At 43.4% G+C, this 22,050-nt stretch overlaps 1 protein-coding gene across 1 annotated transcript in view; it reads right to left on the reverse strand.

The window, feature by feature from the left end:
- Positions 1 to 22,050, reverse strand: part of TRIM55 (tripartite motif containing 55) — a 38,592-nt gene that overhangs the window by 14,015 nt on the left and 2,527 nt on the right. Inside the window, exons 3-9 of the mRNA XM_009940490.2 lie at positions 16,711 to 16,876; positions 14,882 to 14,977; positions 10,656 to 10,889; positions 9,580 to 9,602; positions 9,356 to 9,480; positions 7,166 to 7,386; positions 4,996 to 5,292 (exon numbers count right to left, since the gene is read on the reverse strand). Coding sequence (XP_009938792.1) covers positions 4,996 to 5,292; positions 7,166 to 7,386; positions 9,356 to 9,480; positions 9,580 to 9,602; positions 10,656 to 10,889; positions 14,882 to 14,977; positions 16,711 to 16,876 — 1,162 coding nt within the window. The remainder of the gene's footprint in view (positions 1 to 4,995; positions 5,293 to 7,165; positions 7,387 to 9,355; positions 9,481 to 9,579; positions 9,603 to 10,655; positions 10,890 to 14,881; positions 14,978 to 16,710; positions 16,877 to 22,050) is intronic.

Below are 22,050 nucleotides of genomic sequence, written 5' to 3' on the forward strand. Positions count from 1 at the left end.
CTCCACTAATACATTACTCCACACGGTGGCAAGGCAGCTCATTGATGCTGTCCCTACTCCCTGTGTTTTAACCATTCACTCCTGGTTGTCATTCGCAGAGGCTCAGATTCACTGCAAAAGACACACACAACCCTGCCAACTTCAAGACCCTGAGCAGAGGCACCTGAGTTAAGGGCAATGTCGCCTTACACTCAGCAGGCAGATGTGAATAGGTGCCAAGTGTGAACGAGCAGCACCCTGTGAACTCTCTTACTGGAGATGCCTCTCATCCTCCGTCAGACCCAGAAGCAGCCTGCGGTGACTGCTCCTGACTTAGGCACACCCTGAAGTGGGCTGCGTCTCTCTAGCGCAGATTTTCCTGTTTTGTTCGTGCTGAATCATCTCCTGCTGTCCCTTCTTAGACCAAGTGATCTGTACGCCTGTGGGCTGCACCTCCTGCTGCCGTATCCCTGCTGACACACCATCCTGTACTCTGGAGGAAGTTTCCTGATGCATCGATACAATTTCTTAGAGTGTAGTGGCCCTTAAATAAAGTAAATTTTGGGAATCAATAGGTTCAAAAGACCTCTTTTTGCTGCTGTAAAACAAGGAAATCCCTATCAGTGCATTCTGTTAAAGTAACCTGAAAATAAATTATATACTGCCTTTATGATGACAGCCATGCAGATTCCGATTACTATTATAAATTATCATTAGAGTTATTTAAAGTAATTTTGTTATTTGGCTCTCTGGGGCTTATTACACAAAAAGAAAAAAGGGCAGTGACCTGGTATCCCACATGAAAAATGAAGACACATAAACTGTCTAAACAGCCACCTCACTACACATGGAGAAGAAATAATTTTTATGCAAATAGAGTCTGAGACCAAAATGCCTTTCTCCCTCACCTCCTTTCTATTTCATGATTAAATGAATCATAAAGCTGTCACTAGAGACCACATAGAAAAAGGTCTCCAACGGTAGAAATGAGAACTTTCTGCATTTGTTTATTTTTAATTTCAAAAGTTATTCTGAATTAAGAAAGACAGAGAAGGAAAAAAGAGCATGATGCTATTTGCATATCTGATTTCCCAGGAGTACAAACAAGCTCTATGTCCTCATGTAATAATACAAGAAATTTTCAAAAACAGACATAAATAAATTAAAATTAAACTATGATCCATAAATTTAATTGAGATTTACAGTGTCCGATGCTTTTCAAATTCAAATTACCACCAGACAGTGCATCTTTTTGAATAAATTATGCAGCTAAAGCCTAGGTGACAGCTTCTCCCTTCTCTCTTGTGTTTTATGGAGGGATATTCTTCAGTCATAGTACTGGAATTTTTGCACATAAAAGCTGAACAATAATTTAGCATTTTTCATAGACTCACCGTGTCATGTTGTATAGTGCTTAGAGCGCAGTGCAGAAAGTGATCAGGGAAAATCAAGCATTTTTGTGTTGAAGAACAGACCAAAATGGAATTCTTCTGTCATTAGAACAAATACCCAAAGGTAACTAGAGTTGTTTTGTGTCAGAGGTCTTTGGTCTTTTTCCACTAAAGAAGATTAAACATCCCAGTCGTAACACAGAATTCTCTGCAGATCAGCCATATCACTTTGGAAACTGAATATACACACATTTCTTACCTAAAAGGGGCGTGAATTTGGAGCTGGAAGAACTAAATAATGGACAGTGTCTACCAAAAAGGAGGAGGTGTTATGGAATAGTTAAGGTTTAATTTACAGAATTTCCATTCAGGACAACTTCACTGGGTAGTGAAGTTCTCAGTCGTTGATCTTGTAGGTATTTCAGATCTTGATTAGAGTGCCCTAAGGAAAAAAAGCCTTTGCCTACAGAAAAAAACATTTCTAAGCACAGGTATTTAAAAGCACACACAGAGTCTTGGTTGTCTAAAAGGTTGGGATCCCCACCAGCTGCATGGGGATGCATTTCAGGGCCATGTTTGATACTCTCTGCTCACTGGTGATGTGGGAGAGATGGCTTTGGCAAAGGACCTGAAGAGGAGTCCCCAGCCTGTGGAGTAGTGTGTGGGCTGGGGTGTGAGGGGACTCTGTCCACAGTGGTCCTCCCCTGGGGCGATGGCTGGAGCCCAGCTCCCCGGCAGGAGAGGAGGAGGGGAGCTCCGGGAAGTCAGGCTCCAGCCATCGCCCTGAGGGAGCACCGGTGGTTTGCTCATGGTGGGAATCCCAAGCAGCAGGACTATTCAGTGGATTTTTCTTCCTGATGTTTACCCTTCTGATTACGGCTATTGCTCTCCAGTAATTCCTCCCCCATTTGTTGGACTGAACAAGCTCAGGGTCTTCATATCTCCTGTCAACCCACAGGTTCTCCAACCCGCTGGTCATCTGAACAGCAACTGAAATATAAGCCCGTAAATCTGAGGGAGTAAATGTCTCTTTTCATTTTGAACCAGGGAGATGCAATGTTTAACCATGCAGGAATAAGCTGAATGGTGGGGTTTCGAAAATGCAAGGAAGAAATGTTTTAGGCATGTATTGTGAACTAGCACGATGTTTTTGGATGGGAAGAAAGGGAAAAAATCCTTTAAAACCATGTAGGAACATGACCAGAGACACTATTTGAACTGTTAGTTAATGGTAAAATGAAATATTTCCTACCCATGAAAGTACAAATCATGTATTGAATCAGATTCCAAAGATGATGTAGCATGATAACAAATGCCAAAAGTGATATGCAGAATGCTAACCCCTGTGAGAAAACAAGAAGAGTGCTTCACCAGTCTTGTTATGACATGAACTAGTCTTTATCATTACATTCAGTGAAAAAGCTCTGTTTCCAAAGCACTTTTCTATTACGTCCTTTAATTGGAAGAAGCGACTAAAAACAGTGGTGTGAGTAACATCAACTGGGGTTTTAAAAAAATAAACAAATTTCAGAGTGGGTTGTGTAAAAATCACATGCAGGAAAAAACCAAAGTTGAAGTTCACATGAAAATGATCTCTGCCACATGACAGAGGCCATTTTGCTCATGACATAGACAAATTTCAGCTCAGATCCGTAAATCTGACCGTGGCATCACCCTTCCTAACTTCATCACTCGGCTTTTTCTGTTCTTCAGCACACTCTGCACCTTTCTGCTTCCTGAGCTTTCCTATCCCTTCGTCTGTTTCCAGCTCAGTGGCAACCCCATCCTCAGCTGTGTTCCCTGCTCCTTCTTCCCCCCATTGCCAGAACCACGTGCTACTGTTCTCAACACCCTCCTCCTCCTGAAATGTCAGTGTCACTCGTGATCTGGGAAAATATCGAAACCCAGCATCCCCAAATTCACTTGCCAATAGGAATTGACATCTTTCCCACACATCTGTTTAAATTCACGGTACCCGATGATGAAAAGAGTTGGGTACTAGTCTGCTGCTTCAGTGCAACTGAAAAACACTGCCACTGTATTTCAGACAGTTGGCCACATCAAGCCTGAGTTTTTCTACTTTACTGGCTGCTGGTAAATTACGATCCAGGGAAGCAGATCACAGTCAGGCAGGCTCTCAGGCCCTGCCTATGGTGAAGTTTGGCTGCCCAGTCATTAGTGGAACTGATACGAAGAAACAGCAATGATTAATTTCACTGTGATTTTACCTGCTTTTGCCAGTTTGGTTGGAATGTTCTTAAGAAGACAAGGTCAGAGCAGATTTGGTAATTTTAAAAAACTCTTTTTTTTTTATTATTCCACTCAAATACTCTCAAATCAAACCCTGACTTTAAAAACAGCTACTGAATTTTGGGGATCAAATGTTGCTTTTGTTAAGACTGAAGTCGGTGAGGATCCTTCCACCAAATTCAAATGTCACTGACTCAAGCCTCCAGCTAAATGAGAAGTGCCCCTTTTATCACATCTGTATGAACTCCTTCTAACTTCTTGCCCACCACACGATGGTTTATCATGGCAGGGCTGCTTATGTATGCTAAATAGTCGACTCCAACTTTAAAGGAAACAGCATGAAATATTTACTGCCCTCTCGTGCTTTTTCATACACACACATAATCTCGTCTCGTCACACACATACAGGTGACTGCTTTGGTAAGACATATGGCTTAAGCCTGTAGATCCAGGTGGTCTAATTCAGTGAGTGCTGCTCGTGGGCTGGTAGCCAGGCACTAGAGCAGGAGCTGGTGTGTGTGCAAATCCTTCACACACAGCTCCCTCAGCTCTGTTCCTCAAATCTTTGGCCCTTGTGGAGTTTGTACACATATGCAGAAGAATGAATATTCAAATTCAGGTTATACCAACTCTAACATTGTACTTTTGAGGAAAACGCAGTCCCATACCCAACACATCAGTCTCTCTTATCCCATCATGCTGCTGGTAGTCTAACACAGAACGGGAATATATTATCTTCATGGTCTCCTTTAATCAAGTCCCAATAATCCTTGGACAAAACCCTCTTCAACAGATCTGAACCCAGGAAATCACACTGCTTACAGAGAGGCAGCCAAGCACACAAGAAGACTCCGGGTATTTCCATAGCTCTGTGTTCACATGGGGCAGCAGTACGCTCCAGGTGCAGCCACAGATCTGCAGAAGCTCTGGCTGTGGCTGCTCAACCAGGGGTGGTAGGACCACATGTGATGTACACAGGCTCTTGGCAGCTGATGAGAATAATCTGATGCACAGGATTTGTCTGCTGCTACTGCATGCAAATATCTGACTGCGCAGAGGCATTGCTGGCCTCTCCGACAGCCCCTGAGCGTGTGCGTGAGCAACTTGGATAACAGCTCACACAAGCGAGATGCACCAGCAGCTAAGCACAAGCAACCAACGGCATGCTACTCTGAAGCTGAAAAGTCAGCCTGTCACATTCTGAAGCCATCTGTGAATCCAGTGGATTTGCTGAAACAACAATTTATGCTGTTTCCATATTAGCAAAATTACTCTTTAGCATGCAGAGGAAAGTTAAGTCACATTTTCCTTAACAACTGCTGTTCCCGCCTTGCTGCGCATCACAGCTCTCTGGGGTGACTTAAGTAGCACTGACCTTGGACGTCGCTGCAGTGGCATTACTTTCCTTACCACCCCCCGGTGCACTCTCCTCAATCGCTGCTGCTGCTGCTGCTGTGGGGGCTTCTGCCTTCTTTGCACTTGTTTCCAGAGAAACAGGAGGCCCTACTTTCCCCAGCCCACTCACCGGGGTTGAGCTCGGACTGCTTGATTGCCGCGACTGAGCCTTATACCAGCTAGGGTAAAACAAGGGATCGATGGTTTCTGCTGTGGCCGGCACTTGAGTGTCAGAGTCTGGGGTCTGTTGAGAACCACTTGGTGTCACAACCTCATCCTTAATCAGGACAGATAAAGAGAAGAACAAGCAGAATGCTCCATGTTACCTTCCTGCTGTAGCCACGTTGTTCTACATGCCGTGTTTGTTATGTCAGTGTAAGGAATAGTTTTGTCCTAATGTGTGGTCCAAAATAATTACAATCAAAACACAAAGCAAAAGCAACTGTCATTTGAATAACGCTGATATGGGAAAGAAAATTGATTACCGAAAAAATAGAACGGGATGGTAGAATTAGCTGGGAAGGGGACGCTGACTGAGAAAGGAGTGAGCAAGCGGTTTCTTAACTCAAAAAAACCCCCAGTTCAATCCTAAAAATATAAGACATCCTGCATAAGAGCCTCATGAACCCATACCAGCCAAGAACAAGTGTAGGTACGTTTGAAGGGCTTGCTGGGTTTTGGGTTAAGAACAGCCCACGCACCAATGAGTCTGTTGATATGAGCAGTCAGAATAAGGGGAATACAAAGACACTGGAGAGAAACATTTGCCCAGCAGCCTTGCCACTAATGCTATAAGCCAAGCGGAGTTGCACTTTGCCAGGAAGAGGAGCAGCTGGCTGAACTGCGCCTCTCTACCTGCATTAAGCTCTTGATGCCACACGGTACCTGCTATCACCACAGCATTTCTGCTTTGCCTTTCTTACATCAGAAGGCAAAAGCAGAAATACCAGTATCCCACACACTGTAACGCCTACATGCCATGTCTGACTCCACGTCTGACCATCTCCTGATGACATTTTACAATTGCTACAGCAGCATGCCATACTTTTCCCATTTTAGCCGTAGAAGTGAGGGACTTCATGTTAGTGGGCAGACTTGCTTATGTCTAGTTCCTGTTTGCAAAAACATCTACATCAGTTAGGTGACGTAAGTTTAGCTAAGTCAGTGCAAATCCTCAAAAGACAAACTTTGGTTAAATCAATAAAGCCTGATTTCAGAGCATCTTCACAAAACTGGTGCAAACTCACATATATTTTTAAATCAAAGCAAGTATGAATCTAAAGTATTTATTTTCCCTTGTTTTATGTGGGGAGCTTGCTACAATCAAAGATTCTTAACGTGCTCTCTTGTTTTCACACTGGCCTCCTCAAATATCTTCACTGCAGCCTTTACTTGCTCAGCAACTTCATGGGTAAATTGCATAAGAGGAGAATTTGTGAAGTTAATTTTATGTAAGGCCAGCTAAAGCAGCACATGAAGTATATCTTCTCATGTAGGTCTTTCAGAATATGTGGCAATTATGGTCTCATTCTAATAGCATTCCTTGAGAAAAAGCGCTGGTCTAAATTATTCACTCCCTGAACCTCTTTGCTGCTAGGTTGTAAGAGGCAGTTTCCTTTTCTATTTGGTGTATGATATCTGCCTAGGCAATATCCCTAGGATGACCAGAGCAGAAGGTGGCAAATGTCGTTCACAGAAAACAGATTAGGAATAGGACATAAAAATTGGTGGTGGAAAACTCACTACATCCAGAGGGAATGCCAAATTCTCTTAGTATAAATATTTTAACAACCATTTCATTTATAATAGTTAGTCTGAGTTAAATCACAGCAAGCAGAATGTCCTTTGTAACGTGCTTAACTCCCAAATGGAATCTCTTTTATTTATATCTTATGTACCCCACATATGCTTCAATTTATCTAGCAGCATAATTTTTTGCCTATCAAGCGATGTACATACAGATCGAGAGGACAAGGTACAGTTGCATGTGTGTGTTCAAGGGCAATAAACGTTTTTGCTCTCCAGTGCATTGACTCCCTCAGCCATTCTCCTGGAGTATGGTGCCTACAGGCCACAGGGGAGCAGTTGCTTGCTCTGCTGGGGCGTACTCGGCATAGCTGGCCGGGCAGCGCAGCACTGGGGACACTTACCTGGCCAGCCGGGGTGGTGGGCAGTGGAGCTGGGGTGGGCTTGCCCAGGGTCTCTCCTGCTGTGCTCTGTGGTTCAGGGTCCTGCTGAGGTGGCTGTGATGCTTTCTCAGCCCCTTCCTCCTCCACCTCTTCCTCCTCCTCCTCTGCTGATGACTCCGTGTGGACTTCATCCAGATCTTCACCATCCACCGTCTCCTCCTCTTCCTCTTCTCCCTCCTCTTCTGATAGGACACACATAAAAGGACAGCGCTGAGCATCACGTGAAGATGGCTACAGTCTCTATGTAATTAAAAAGCCATTTACAATTGCATGGCAAAGCTGCTGACAATCTGCTGCCTGGCAGAGAATGCAGGCTGAGGACACGGCATTGGTGAGGAGCCTGCTCCCACCAGCCTTTGCTGGGCACTGCCATGGAGCTGCCAGCAGGCCCTTCTCAGCAGGGAGGACACCGAACATACATGTTTGTTAAACACTTAAACTGTCCCTTTCCATGGGGAGGAGGACAGAAACTCCTGCCAATGCAGTTATCCTCATGAGGGGTGTGCTGCACAGCCCTGCACTTTCTGGGGAGAGGATAAGTGGACATGACTGGAGGTTTAGGATTCCACCCTTCCTAAAACCAGACCATCAAACTTGTTCAAACTGTCACTTTTGCATCCTCTGACACATCCTCTTGTCAGCATTCGTGGCTCAGCTCTTTTCCAGAGGGAGCCCTCTAACAATTCATTTTCTTTTGCATAATCACACTATTCATCCTCCTAAATGTCGGGCGTTGTTCAGAGCCACCCTAGCACTTCGGAGAAATAAACCTAGATGGCTGTATTAACCCAAGCTCCAAATTTGCTGCACGTTTTGCACAGGTTGTGGTTCTGCCTGAGTACGTAGAAGGAATGCAGATGTACAAATGAAGTAGCGCAGGAGAAATGTTTCTACAGGCAAATACGCTCCTATAGGCAGAGCACTGAATCTCTGCTTCCATGTCCCCTGGCTGCAGAGGACCTCACTGACTGTAGTAGGGGTTTCAAACGCAGGACTGAACTCCCGATTGCCAAAGCCTTTGCTAATGCCTTGTCCCCGAAAGGCGGGTGTCACGTTCCCCATCACATGGTGGGAGTGTGTGCCCAGAGCACGAGGTCACGATCTTGGCAGATGCACGTGTGTGGCAGGGATGTGGCGGTTGTGACTGATCACAGGGACGAACCGGGCACGAGGCTGCGACTAGGGATTGTCCCTCCCAAGACAAATCCCTGGAGGTTCATGGCCCTGCAAAATGGCACCTGCTCCTCTGCTGCTGACCGGTGCCACAGCTGCTGTCCCGCTACATGGACCTCCGTGCCAAGTACAGCTAGTGCCCAGATCCGAACCCACAGACCAAGGTCTGCACAGCAGGCACCCAGGCTCCCGCGCAGGGAGCAGCCGCGCACCCGGAATTCAGTGTAAGTGGTGGCAGGGGAGTAAGTGGTGGGTGGCATCTGCTGCCTCTTAGTAGGAGAGATCTGCTTGTTTGAAACATTTATCTCCATTAACTTTGTGTGGCTTACTCTGTAAGGTAAAGCACAGGTGAGCCGAGATTTCAGGCTACTTTGGTAAATTCAGAATTACAACTTTGCATTATTACACACACATGCTAAGCATGTTTCATCATGAAGTCATGACAAATGGCATGACACAAGATATTCAGTGCATGAAAGATTATGACAATTTTTGCTTCCCTCTATAACTCTGTGATCTTCAAATAGTTTCTGTTACATTTCTAGATTATTATAAAAAAAGAGTTAAAACCCAGTATCTTTCACAAGTACTTCTTTTAGTAGTAAACATTCTATTTCTTTGGTGACTTTCTAGAGCAGACAGGCCATACAATAATGGCATCTTTTAGGGAAAAAAGGACTTTACAGGTTGAGATAAAAGGTTAATTTTGGCACCCCTTCACATGAGGAGTAAGTAAAGATCATGGGCTTAGAAAAGTGTTGAGGCCACATAAAAAGTAAGATTGATGGTGTCAATAGGTCATGTGATTTTTTCGACTGTGATGGATTTTTTCTTTTGATTATGATTAATACAAAATGGTCTAGTTACACTTTGAGATGGAGAGAAACACCTGATTCAAGTTTTCCTGCTTGTTATCATCATGTAAATTACACACAGCTGTATTTTAAGAAAGTAATTTAGGTGAAATAAATGACATACCTCTGTCAAAATCAATTTCTCGTATTATCTTTTCTTCTCTACTGAGGTTCACTGTGAATTGGTTCATATTTTCATACCCATCCTCTATTTTTTCCATTTGAAATCCTTTAGATGCTTCAGTAATTCTAAAACAGAAGGATTGGTTATTGGCATTTGGATTTGCAGATACATTTGTAATTTGTAATTCGTTATAAAGATGGAGAGTCTCAAGTTTAAATACTTACTTTTGTAGCAATGTTTTGGCATTCTGTGAAAACAAAAAGGAAACAACTGAATTCTTAAATGGTTCAATTTTTTCAGAGATTTTATGCATTGAGATCTAACTCTTACACTGCCTGCTTCGAAATGCACTAATACGGATCTCCTAAATGACAACCATGACATCTATGAATGAGATCAAATTTGGACAGTATATTAGTATACAGCTGAGTAAACCTTTTAGTTCATTCAAAACTTTGTAATTAAAATCTGAATATGATGGGAAATACACACAATTTCTACGAAAACGAAATGGAAGTATTTTTTCTCTTTTTTGTGTGTGATTGTGGTGAAAAGCAATTGTTGCATTACCATCTTTAGTCTCAGTAACTATATCTTTCACTATTCATAAGGGCATACTTTTGGAGCCAAAAAATTTTATTTGTCTGGAAAGAATATTGCACTCTTCAAAGACAATTCTTTGATGGAAATAAGGCGTTTTGTTATTTATTTTTTTTTTTTTTTGTGGAAAGCACCCTTCCAGCCCTTAATATAGAGGAATTGCAAGCCTGCAGGACAGAAATTCTACACCCATGAATCCAGTCAACAGGCTGCTAATGGTTTCCCAATCAGCTCTCCTAAGTTTATAGTAAGAAAATAGAAAAAAACAAAAATGAAGCAAAGGCATAAAAATGTGGCTTAGAACACAAATATTTAATTCTTGGAAAGTTAATCGCTCTGTCAATATGAGAATGAAGCCTATAACTCACAGAAGTTCATATACACAGAGATTATAGTGGTGGGACAATAAAGATATGTTGGAAAATGTTAAAATTCCTGTTTCTTCTTTGGGGACCAGAAATTCATACACAGGGTAGTATTTTTTGGTGCAAACAGCAAATACTCACGTTCTTGGTTTGGACACTATTCACAAGAAGACTAGTCAATTGTCTGTGCTGATGCAAGTGTTTAAAAAATGAGTTTGTATAAATGTTCACTCAAAGATGCTCAAACTGTGAATGTGCCTAAAATTGAGAAATGCTTGAACAGTATTTCGATAAACCCATCGTACTTTTTCTGTCTCTATCTATAGACTTCATACCTGCAGAAACACGGCCATTTCTGGTTCTTCCATGAACTGGATTCCGGATTCAACGAGCTTTGACACAGCTTCCAAATGATCTGCATACTTCTTCATCAGGGAGCGGACGTGTTCCAGTTTCTCCTCTTGGGTTCTAGTGATTATTTGTGTCATCTCATTTTTTCTTTCTTCCAGCACAGAATAGAGATAATCAAATTTTTCACACAGCTGCTCTTTCTGTCGTCTGCAGCATTCCTGTGAATCATTTAGTTTATGTTAAACATGTTATGTTCTTAAAAGGTTTCTATTTTTACAGTTACTTGGAAGTATTTTCATCAAAGTAATTCCTCTTCTGAACAGTACAAAGGATTCTGAATGACCCCAGAGACTTTCACAATTTTGAAAGTCCAAGCTATTGGAACAAAAGTTTTAAAACTGTTCTTGAACTCTGAGTTTCAAGCCACTGAGAGCCCCCAAACAGGTTGTTGTATAACTTGTCAGTCTGCTAAAAAATTGTGGAAGGCATTTATGATGTCTGAAGTGATACATCAAAGTCTGCAGAAAAAGTAACCATCACCACCACCCCCCCACTCCCCTCACCCCCCGCCATATTAGCAGCTGGGTTCATTTGCACGAACAGAAAGGTTTTAAAAGGAGTGATCATCTCAAAACAGTTCTGGAGAATTTTATTTTTCTACCGGAGAAACTAGAGCTACCCTGGCTGAGCTTGTTTTCGCATACACCCTCTTAGACTATTTGGACAATAGGTGTCCATTATATTCCATTTACTATGCACTGAATGAGGTAGAGGTACCATGAAGAAAATGGTGTGTGACAAAAGCTCGAAGACAAGAAGGAGGAATCAGGTTCCAACCCTACCTTTAGGCACTGATTTTCACCTCATTTTTTGAGACACTTTTATTGTCCTTCCAAACAGACAACACAGCATATTTCACTGAGTAAAGAGGATGGGTTTGACAACTGCTTCATTGAGCGCGCTCTAACAAGAACGCACTGCACTTGCAAGTGAGAATTTATGGGGAGGAAATTGGAGACAGGTTATCTATAATGTCTGAGGTCTACCAGACAGAAGTACTTGAGTCATCAGTGTGCCCCAGGGCACACATATGGGCATAACCTTATTGTGGTTGTATCTGGTTTCGGAGGGTGGTGATTATTTAAATCTCTTTCCTAGGAACAGAGGCTGAATCAATTCCTCATCTTTGTCCCTTGAGGTATAATGCTGAGATCCTGGCAGCACAGGATTATTAACAGTCCCACAGTACGTTTGAAAGTGGTAAAACTGATTAATCGTAGCACTTGACCAGAAAGAATTCCCCTTTTTTCTTGACTTCCAGCCAGAGCTCTTTCCTACAAGTGGTGACTGCTCTACATCGTTCAAAGGCGAAAGCCTTTTGAAGATGGACGTGTGGCCAAAAAAAAACCAAACTGTGTATGTTGAGAGGTGGGGAGCAAATAGAGGTCTTGTTGCTTTGACCCAAATATCCACCTCTGTTTCCCGATGAGGAAGACTAGGCTAAACAGATACTCCTAATTTAAAACTCCTTGCAGGGGGCCAGGCATATCCTGCCCTTCTGGGGGTCCTTGACGCTTCCCAGAAATTCCTGATTAGTGAATTACAGGGTAGGGATAAGGAAGCTTTTGAATCAAGTGAGTCACGGTTCTGGGGTGTCATTCTATTGTTCAGACCTTGGATAACCTCCCTCTCCTCTTCTGCTCCTCTCCTAGCTTTCTCCCAGTGTTTCCTGCACTTCTGCTTGCTCCAGACTCCTCTTTGGTTTAGTCTACAATGACCTCCTCTGAAATGTCGTTCAGATCACTTGTAAAACATCATTAATTTCAAGACAGGTGTGTGCTATCTTTGCCGTTTGACACAGGACAAGCGTTATGGGAGGAAGAGCAAGGGAGTGATAGCAGGGTGCCCTGAGAGATCCTTCCCAATCTCTAAGCTCTAATGTATAATATTTCCTGCCAGCAAATATTACAGAGTTGTGAATCTCAAGAGTGGGCGCACAAAACAGGCTCCTAGAGGCAAATGCTGAAATATTTCTGAGATAATCTCTTTCTGCATAAAATGTTCTCATTCAAAGTCTCTGCCTGATGGAATTACCCTAATCAGATTCTGAGTAATGAAAAAGGTTAACAAATACATGTCTTTACATTCAAAAAAGTTCTCAGCCTTTTGTTTTTGAAAGCATGGTTACAGCAAAAAGAAAGGAGTCCTTGCCACTGAGCATGAGTTGCACTGCTTGTACTGAAGTATCTGTATTGACTGGCCAACGCCATTAACATTTGAAAGAAATACTGTAATTTTTCCATCATTATTTGACTCACATTGTTTACAGAGCTAAACAGTACTTAATTATTTATTCCCCCCCCCAGTATTTAGCATTTTATATTCCTTTTTTTTATTTTCAGTGTAACGTGAATTTGGTCCACCTTTCAATCAGTTAAAGCCTATACAAGTATTAACCAATCTTTTTGTTTGTTTTTCTGTTTTTTAGGCTTGCATAGGAGGGATAGCTAAATATAGAACCGTAGGCTTTTACTTACTCCAGCTAAAAGGAAAATGATCATGTATTTTCTGCTAAAGCAGATATTTATTGTTCTCTGCAAAGTGTTCAGCAGCGAGAAGAGACAATCCTGGATTATAAGCATTCTTTCCATCTGTACACATTTCTCAGATCCAGCTGTAGCTTTTAATCTTCAAGGACAAACTGATGGCAATTCGGACAAAGCTCTTGTATGGTAAGAAATGTGATTTGTTTGAAATGTAACACGGAAGTGCCAAGGTAAGCTCTGAGATCTCTTTTCTGCAATCTTTGACTTTAAAGGTGAAAAGCCTGTTAAAACATCTGAAGGTAAAATGGCTGCACTTTCTTTGGGCTTTGAGTTTAAAGGTTAGACTTTAAACCTTTAAACCTGAGTGGATGGCTCTGAGGAAGCTAGTTTCAGAAACTGTTGTATTAATAAAGGTATTTTTAGCATAGTATTTTCTCCATACTTCAGACTAGATGTTTGAAGTTTTGTTTAGTTCAACTTAAATGTGTATAAGCTTTTGCTTTTGTATCATTCAAATTCCTGCAGCTAACCTACTTGAAAGGCTTGTTTCTGTCTGCAAAGTCCTGATAACAGCCAGTTTCATCCTTGCGATGTGAAGGCTTCCTGACTACAAAGTTTTGACTGCTGTTAACGTGCTCTCTCATTTACTTGGGCTAATGGTTTTATGTTCTTTGAACCAAACTTGGACGTATTCTGTTCTTCCTTGCTCTGAAGAAATAGGAGCCTTGGGTGATTGTGTACATAGATTGTGGAATCAGTTTTTCTCACTTATTATCTATACATCTTGGTTTAACTTCCTTTTCTCTGCACTTTCTCTTTTCTGCTCTAGCTCTGAAGGGTCAATATAATTTTAATTGGACTGAGAGGGATGCAACTCCTTCACTAGATGCTTCATCAAACTCTGATCATAAAACAAATTAATATGAGCTCCTTTCAGCCTATTGCTCTGTGATGTTCACATTGGTAAGAGCTGATATTTGTATTTGCTTTGCTGGTGCAAACCTCTTGGAGGAAATGAAAGCCACTTCTGGTATTGAATGACACAAATCTAATTCCAGCTCTGTCAGAATAAGACCTTTACCTGCAAATCCAGATTCACAGTAAGAACGCAAACTCTTCCCTCCCACGAGCAACAAAACAAGTCTCCTTAACGGGCAGCATAAGAACATTATAAGACTACTTCTGCACAGGCGGCAAAGCAACGAAATACAGAGCTCACTGGTGCACTTGGCAGCTATGCCATGGGTACCCTGCAGCTGAGACTAAGGCTCTGTTCACAGGACCAGGCAGATGTTAGACTAATACTGGTCTCTTACAGCTTTGGCACTCGATCTTAGATGTTAAATGAACTGGGAATTGATAGCATTTTGTTGGATCTGCTCTGAACTTCAGTGATATCCTGTGCAACTAGAAACGCTGAGCAAGATGTGCTGATCTAGATTATCCGTACTCTTTGTCCTCAGCCACATGGCCAATGTCAGAGACAGGGTGCCAAGCAGGACGTATCCTTTGTTTGAGGCAAAAACCTCACAGGTAACGGTTTAGCGAACTGATGTGTGAATGCGCTTGGGTGAAATCAGGTCTGTTAAAGAATGACTATAACCGGCAGTTTAAAAGATGTGACTTCACACTGAAACAACTTCATTGAAAGGGATGGTACCTACCTCAACAGTCTTGCAGGTCTCCTCCAGCTGCGTGACTATTCCTTGCACTCTGTCGTTGCTCCCCACCAGGACTGCGATGCCGTCGCTCAGCTCGGACTAGGCAGTAAGGGGACAGCAAGCAGGAGGAGATTAGACACCGTCCTATTTCAGGGCGGCATATGTAACAGGGGGGAGCCAGAGATGAACGAGCCAAACCAGGGTATTAGCTCTTTGTCCACCAGAACCAAGGAAAATTGGAGCTTTACCTGCCCACAAGTTACCCGCCAGTACTTTGACATTTGTTTCCTCTTCCAAACCACTACGAAAGCATTGACCTTTTGAAACTTTTCACAGAAAAGAAGCTGTGGTTGGAAAGGAGGAAGCACTTTGTTCTAGGAGGCTCTTCTAAATGTTTTTGTCTGAAGTGCTATGTTTCAACAGCCCCAAAATATTCACTTTGGGTTTGTTGAGAGAAAAGACTTTGTCTCTTGAGGGGTTGGTTTTTTTTAGTGTCTGGGTCTAGCCATGCCGCTGTGGTTTTTCCCTGAGGACTATAGCTCTTGGCCCTGGCGAGGAGAAGAGGTGGCCCATGGACCTGGAGGGACCAGGGTGCTATGGAGCCCCTGGCATAAGTGCAGTGGGGCTGGGGCTGTGGTGAGAGGAGAAGGGAGAAAAGGAGGAGGAGAAAGTAAAGGCTGAGCCACTGGCATGAGGGAAACCAATGGAAGAAGGGAATGGCCTGAGTGTGGGGAGGGGGATGACTGTGAGGTATCCATAGAAGAGAAGAGACAGAGAAGGTAGTCTCTAGGGAACTTGGAGAGGGTACTGGGGAGGGTGAGGGGCCCCTGGCATGCCACTGTAGTGACAGAGATGACCATGTTTGTGGCCTCCACAGCTTTATAAAGAGTCCTTTGAAGCACACATCCTGCAGTCTCTGGGTTACGCCTCCAGTCTCGGGCAAGACAGCCCCTTTCCTCAGGCACACTGGGAAGGAAACCACTGCTTGCAAACTGCCATGCAAAGGGAGCGATCAGGGACATGGATTCAGTCCAAGAGACTTCTCCCCCTTCCCCCTCCTTTTTTGATTGAAAAGGATGTTTGTAACTACTTTCCTAAAGTGACTTCTCATTTGTAGTTTCCACACACAAGCATCTGTGTGACAAAGTTGGAGGCTGGGATTGCAAACTTGGCCTGTCTGATTGCTTGCCCCACTGGGACCCTCCAGAAAAATGAGCTGTTTATCTCAGGAGGATAACCCAGTGAGTCAGGTTTTAAATTAATACTGTATTAAAAATAAACAAGTCTTTTACTGGTGACAGCAAGGGCAGAGGATGTTAGGTACATCCTGTGCTGCCAACTATTCAATATTCCTGCGTTCACTTGCAGGAGAAGATTTTTCAATTAACTTTTCTTAAAAATGGGATGCTTAAAGGCAAAATTGCCTGGTAGACGACTATTTGATTTGTAATGGTCTGTTCTCCACCCAGTTCATGTGTTGGAAATCCCACTTGTTTATCTGATCTAAAAGCACTGGGGAAAAAAAAAAATATACCAGGAACCTGGAAAGAGAGATCCTCAGCTTCACATCAAATTGCTGTCTAAAATGTTTACTCACTATGCTAACTAAAGTTGGGACACTGTAATAGATTTCTGTGTGATTTCTCATAAATTTGTTTTCCCATGTTTCTAAAGAGTTCCTGCAGATTTGTGTGAGACTTTCACTCACACACAGGAACTGCAAAGACACCCCCAGGTTCCTTTGGAAACTCAGAGAAAGTCCACAGGAATACTTTCCTGTCGACAGCAGTGTCAGTTGCTGGGAAGACTACGAGATACAAAAAGATATTTACCTTCTGTCGCTGGTAAACGTTTGTGAGAGGAGCAACTTGACAGTCTTTGTGGGCACCAAAGACTTTGCACAAGGAGCAGGTTGGCATTTCACAGTTCAAACAATAGATGTTAATCCTCTCCTCTTCATGCTCTTCGCACATTGGCTGGTCACACTTCCTTTCCGGTCTGCAAAAGAAAGCAATTTTAAAACAAACTTGGATCCTCATGAGTTTCTGGTGACAACACTTAGGGTGTCAGCACGACATAGGATACGCTTGTAGAGCAGCGTGCAAGGCTGTCCTGAATATGCAATGCAGACTTCAACCTGCCACACAGGATGACTAAATAGACAGCTGTACAGCTTAGTGTCCTGACACAACAGGATGTGATGACAATATAGCAACATGATTTCATACAGGGGGTTCCAGCTGGGAGTGTGACTGAACCCTTGCTCGTATTTAAAAATGTAAATAACCTCACTAAGACTGACTTCAGACTACTTGTGTGCTTTAATTAGCATGTTATCCCATATCTGTCTGAAATATGAAACATATGTAATTCCTTTAGAGTTCATCATGCAAAATGCAGTAACGTTCTTATTCAGGGGGCTAATTTGAAGTGAGAGTTGTAGGTATTGGTGGACCTTCATGCCCTTAACTCTGTATCTCTGCTGATGAGCTTTGTGAAGCCTGGGTCAGGACTGTCAATATCAAACAGAACGGGTTCCTTATGGCCTTTACACTAGGCCAGCAATGAAAATAAAGTCCCACACAAACTAATTTTAGCTGTGTGGCACGTGTCTAGCTTGTACAGCGTTGAACTTTTTAACAGTAGCTACTCAATTGCACCAGCCAGCAAGGGCATGGGTTATGCAAGCAGCGTGCCTCTCCTGTGCTAAGCCAGGCGCTGTCACCAGACTACAGCTCAGTCTTGATCTTCTCTTCACCAAAATGCTTTAGCCACATTCACACAAGTCAATCTTTGCTGTTTCAGGAATTAATTCAGTTGTAGCTTCTTTTAAATAAGCCACTTAACTGACATCCCAGAGTAAGTGAAAGCTCTGGTCCAGCCCATGTAGGCAGGTTGATGCTTTTCAGAGCCCACGCTTCAGGCTTGGCACCCTGATCACGTCTGCAGCAAGCACATGATTGTGTGAGGGTGTGGTGCCGGAGCACAGAGTTAGTAGCTCGGAGAGAGGAGTGTACCTGGGTGTTCAAGCCTCCAAAGCTTGCTGCTCGTACTGTGGCAAAGTTAAATCTTTCCAATATAAGCCGTTATCCCCTTCTGCTACCATTGGGAAGAGCTATGACTATGAGCAGTAGCAAGTGGAGGAGTGGTGTCATAGAAATGTATCTTTTCATCATTGGACAGAAAAGACTTTCCCAAACTACAGAATTTAATGGAATTAAATGGCAATGATTTTTTAAAAGCCATTTTACAGAGCTCTGTAGCAAGGAGGCAATCAGTCATTCTATTACAAGTTTAATAATTTATGGAAAGATCATTATTTAAATTATATTACAATAAAGTTTTTCCATATGGTTTGTTGGAGTGGACATGGCATTTTTTTTTAAGGACAAAATACAGGTTTTCTCTTCTGAAGGGAATGGAATGTGATCAATTACATGTGTTTAAAAAAAGTTTAAGCACCAAAGAAAATGTGTCATGCATTCCTATTTTTTAATTTCAGGAGGGCACTGGAATTTAAAGGGTTCATAAAGAAAAATACGATATACAAGATGATAACGAGACAGCCACTTCTGAAGGCAGCCTGGATTATTTGGGTCAAATTTCCAGAACATATTTACATCAGGCACTCAGTGCGTCAAATTCAGAATCATTTCAATGCTAGTCAAAAGAGGTGAGTCTCCACTATAAGGAATGCTTTACATGGTCTGCAGATGACTGCAAACAGCCCCTAATATATTTATGCTACAGTGCACCCGTGGGAGTGCCTGCATGCAAGGGCAATAACAGATGATGAATTTCGAAGTGATTAATTAAGCCTGAAATAGCTGATTTTCCTGCAAATATTTACAAGACCAGAACCAGAAACTACTAGAATATTATCTGGCAATGGAATGGTGCCACTAGCTTGAAAGACACATTGCACAGGGCAAAAAGGCGACGGTGTCAAGGAAGTTCAGCCAGAAGTAGCCAACCTTCAAAGGCGCCGCAAAGAGCTGAAAGAAACTTGGCAGAACTCCCTGAACCAGTGAGGCCCTCAAGTCAGTGACAAGAGACTAGAAGTAATCAGATCTACAGTCTCCTCCCTAGGTTTCGCAAAAGGAGAGATTTTTAGTAGAATGTTCTCTGACCTCAGAGGAAATCCTCTAGGTCTATGCAGGTGTAGCAAAGGCCAAAACACAACCCCGAAGTTTAAAATGGTGGCTGCTCCTAAAACGGAAGATAAAAGAGTAGCCGGTAGGAACATGACAGCATGGCTTTAGTAGAAGAAAAGATTCATCATAAATGTGTTTGTGACCAAAGAAGTGGCAGATAGCTGAAATGACCTAATACTTTTGTGTTCTTGTGTTCTGACTGCTCTTTGAGATGCTAAGCCTGTATTTGACTGCTACGGGCTTACTCTTTTCCATTAAGTTTGGATTTGGGCCTTAATGTGCGGAGTGTTGTGCATGTTTTATGGAAAGGAGGATTCTCAGCACTGGTGAGGCCATAACTGGAATACTGGGTCCTGTTCTGGTGTCCCCAGTAGATGACAGACATGGACATACTGGAGAGAGTCCAGCAAAGGGCTCTGAAGATGATTAAGGGACTGGAGCGTCTCTTCTGTGAGGAAAGGCTAAGAGAGCTGGGATGTTCATCCTGGGTAAGAGAAGATTCAGGGGGATCTTAATCATTACCTTGATCTTATCAATACCTTTAGGTATTTTTTCTTTTCTATGCTTGAAAATGGTTTCCAGGAGAGGTCGCTACAACAGCTTTCCAGGGATCAGTGTGAGGATGATCAGCCTGTAGTTCCCTGGATTCTCCTCCTTGCACTCCTTGAAGACTGGAGTAACAGTTGCTTTCTTCCAGTGCAGCCCTCAGGAACCTGCCCCCATTACCACGACCTTTCAAAGATTATTGAGAGTGCCTTGCAACAGTATCAGCCAGCTCCCTCACCACTCACAGCTGTTTCCCATCAGGATGCCCAGGTTTTTTTTCATTTTCCCTAACCTGATCCCCCTCCACTGAGGGTAAGTCTTCCTTGCTCTAGACTTTCCTGTGGGTCTTGAGGGCATGGGATTCCTGAAAGCCAATCTTACCAGTAAAGACCAGCGTGAAGAAGGCATTGCGTACCTTGGCCTTTTCCATGTCCTTTGTCAGAGGAGCTCCTGCCCCATTTAGCAGTGGGCCCACACTCTCCCTAATCTTTTCACTACTGATGCACCTCTAGAATCTCTTCTTGTTAGCCTTCACGTCCCTCACCAGATTCAGTTCCAGGTGGGCTTTGGCTTTCCAAACTCCATCTGTACATGTTTGGAGAGTGTCTCAAACTATTCCTGAGCCACCTATCCGCCTTTTTTTTACTTCTTTTTTAATGTTTTATTTTTAGCAGGAGCTCCTTGTTAATCAATGCAGGTATCCTAACACCATTTCTTGAGCTCCTGTATTTGGGGATGGACCATGCCAGAGCTTGGAGGAGGTGGTCCTTGAAAATCAACTACAATGATGGACTCTCCCAAAAACCGTGAAGACCCCATAAATACATAGGGTAGAAATGAGGCTTGAAAAAGGAGAAGACTAAAAATGTTCACATAGACATTGGAATTCCTGCAGCTCCATTACACTAGTGCACCACTGGTGCAGGTGAGCTTGGGAATTTGTGGGGAGTTGGAGAAGATCCAGGCGACCTCTTTCCTTATCTCTTTCACTGCACTGTCCGTGGGGCTTCTTCTGCAGCTCCCTTGCTCAGCGACCTGCGGGCAGGGAGCCCACCTCCCCGGCCCAGCCAATCTGGGATCCGCAGGCATCACTGCAGCCTGTCCTGCAGAGCCACGTCCTCCCTTGGGAGCTCTGGCTGAGGCCTCTGAGGTGTCCGGGATAGCTCCTCCTGGTGGTGCTGGCTACCTGATCCTGAAGCAAAGCCCACACATGCTGCTTACAGCACAGCGCCCGGTCCCTGTTGCGTACACTGCTGCAGGCACTGCTCCATCCGAGCCCCGGGCTGCAGGGACAGCCTGTACCTGGGGCTCTCCTTGCTAGGTGCAAGGCAAAAATAGCGTCTCACTGCCCCTGATCAGGATTTAGCTGGAAACAAAGCCCAAAGCATCATTTGATCAGGAATAGCCGGCTGAGCTCGTTAGAGGCTGTCAGAGCTTATGAGAAGCCACAGCCTCCTGTCGCTACCCTTTCCTGGTGGCAGCAGGCACTCTGATGTTCCTCCAACAGTCCAGGTAATCAGTGGCCTACAGACTTTCAAACACTGGTTTAATATTTTAGCCAACTCTATTTCCACTGGGTTCAGTCCTTTGCCCTCCTTTAAAGCTTTGTAGGAGCCATGTCCTGCTTAAAGATTTCTTTCCTTGCATTGCTAATAGATTCTAAATTGGGCAACAGGCTATGCTGTGATCAGCTGGAATTTGATGAGCAATGATGTAAAAGACCATATGATGTGATTTTTAGTAATAGGAGGGGCTGCCTGCAAGGGCTTGGGCAGACCCTCCCAACCCCATGGCCCGGTTCCTGCTCCAGATTGTATTTTTTTTTCTTTAAATAATTCCTTAATTCAAATAGAAACTAAAATTTAAAAAAACATTTCAAAAACAGATTATTTTTTGTCTAAGCAGGAGACAAAGCTTGTTCCCTAGCTGAATTCCCTTCACTGTCCGAAGTTCATGTGAAACGCAGCTGGGAGCTGGCATCATTCTGGCACACGCAGTTATGGTGAATTATGCCTAGATGAGGATTCGAGAGGAAGAGGCTCCTGTGTGGAAGTCACAAGTGCTGCCACTTTGAAGGGTTGTCTTGGGAAGCAACAGGGAGGCAAAGGTCACATGCCACCCGTGCTCTTATGTATCTCAGCCAGACCCCAGCCCCCGGTTTGGAAGAGACTGGTGCAAAAGGAAGGAGAGTAGAAAACTTGATTTCCCTTGACTTTTTGGGTTCGGTGGGACAGCACAGGGTAAAGCCATGGCAGATCTTGCTCACACTTTCATGGGAACCTGAGGAACGTTAGGTAGAGGGAGATAAGCAGCTGAGGCCTATGAAGTGCCAAATAGTTTAGATAACGCTGCTATGCATTGCCGCTGCTACATACCCCTGATAACTTTCATTCTGAGGACATACAGGAAGGTTAAATAAGCACCTTAAGAGACTAAACAAATGAAACTTTTGGACAAATATCTAAGCAAATA

The sequence above is a fragment of the Opisthocomus hoazin genome, chromosome 3 (genome assembly GCF_030867145.1).
Source record: "Opisthocomus hoazin isolate bOpiHoa1 chromosome 3, bOpiHoa1.hap1, whole genome shotgun sequence".
Taxonomy (NCBI): Eukaryota; Metazoa; Chordata; class Aves; order Opisthocomiformes; family Opisthocomidae; genus Opisthocomus; species Opisthocomus hoazin.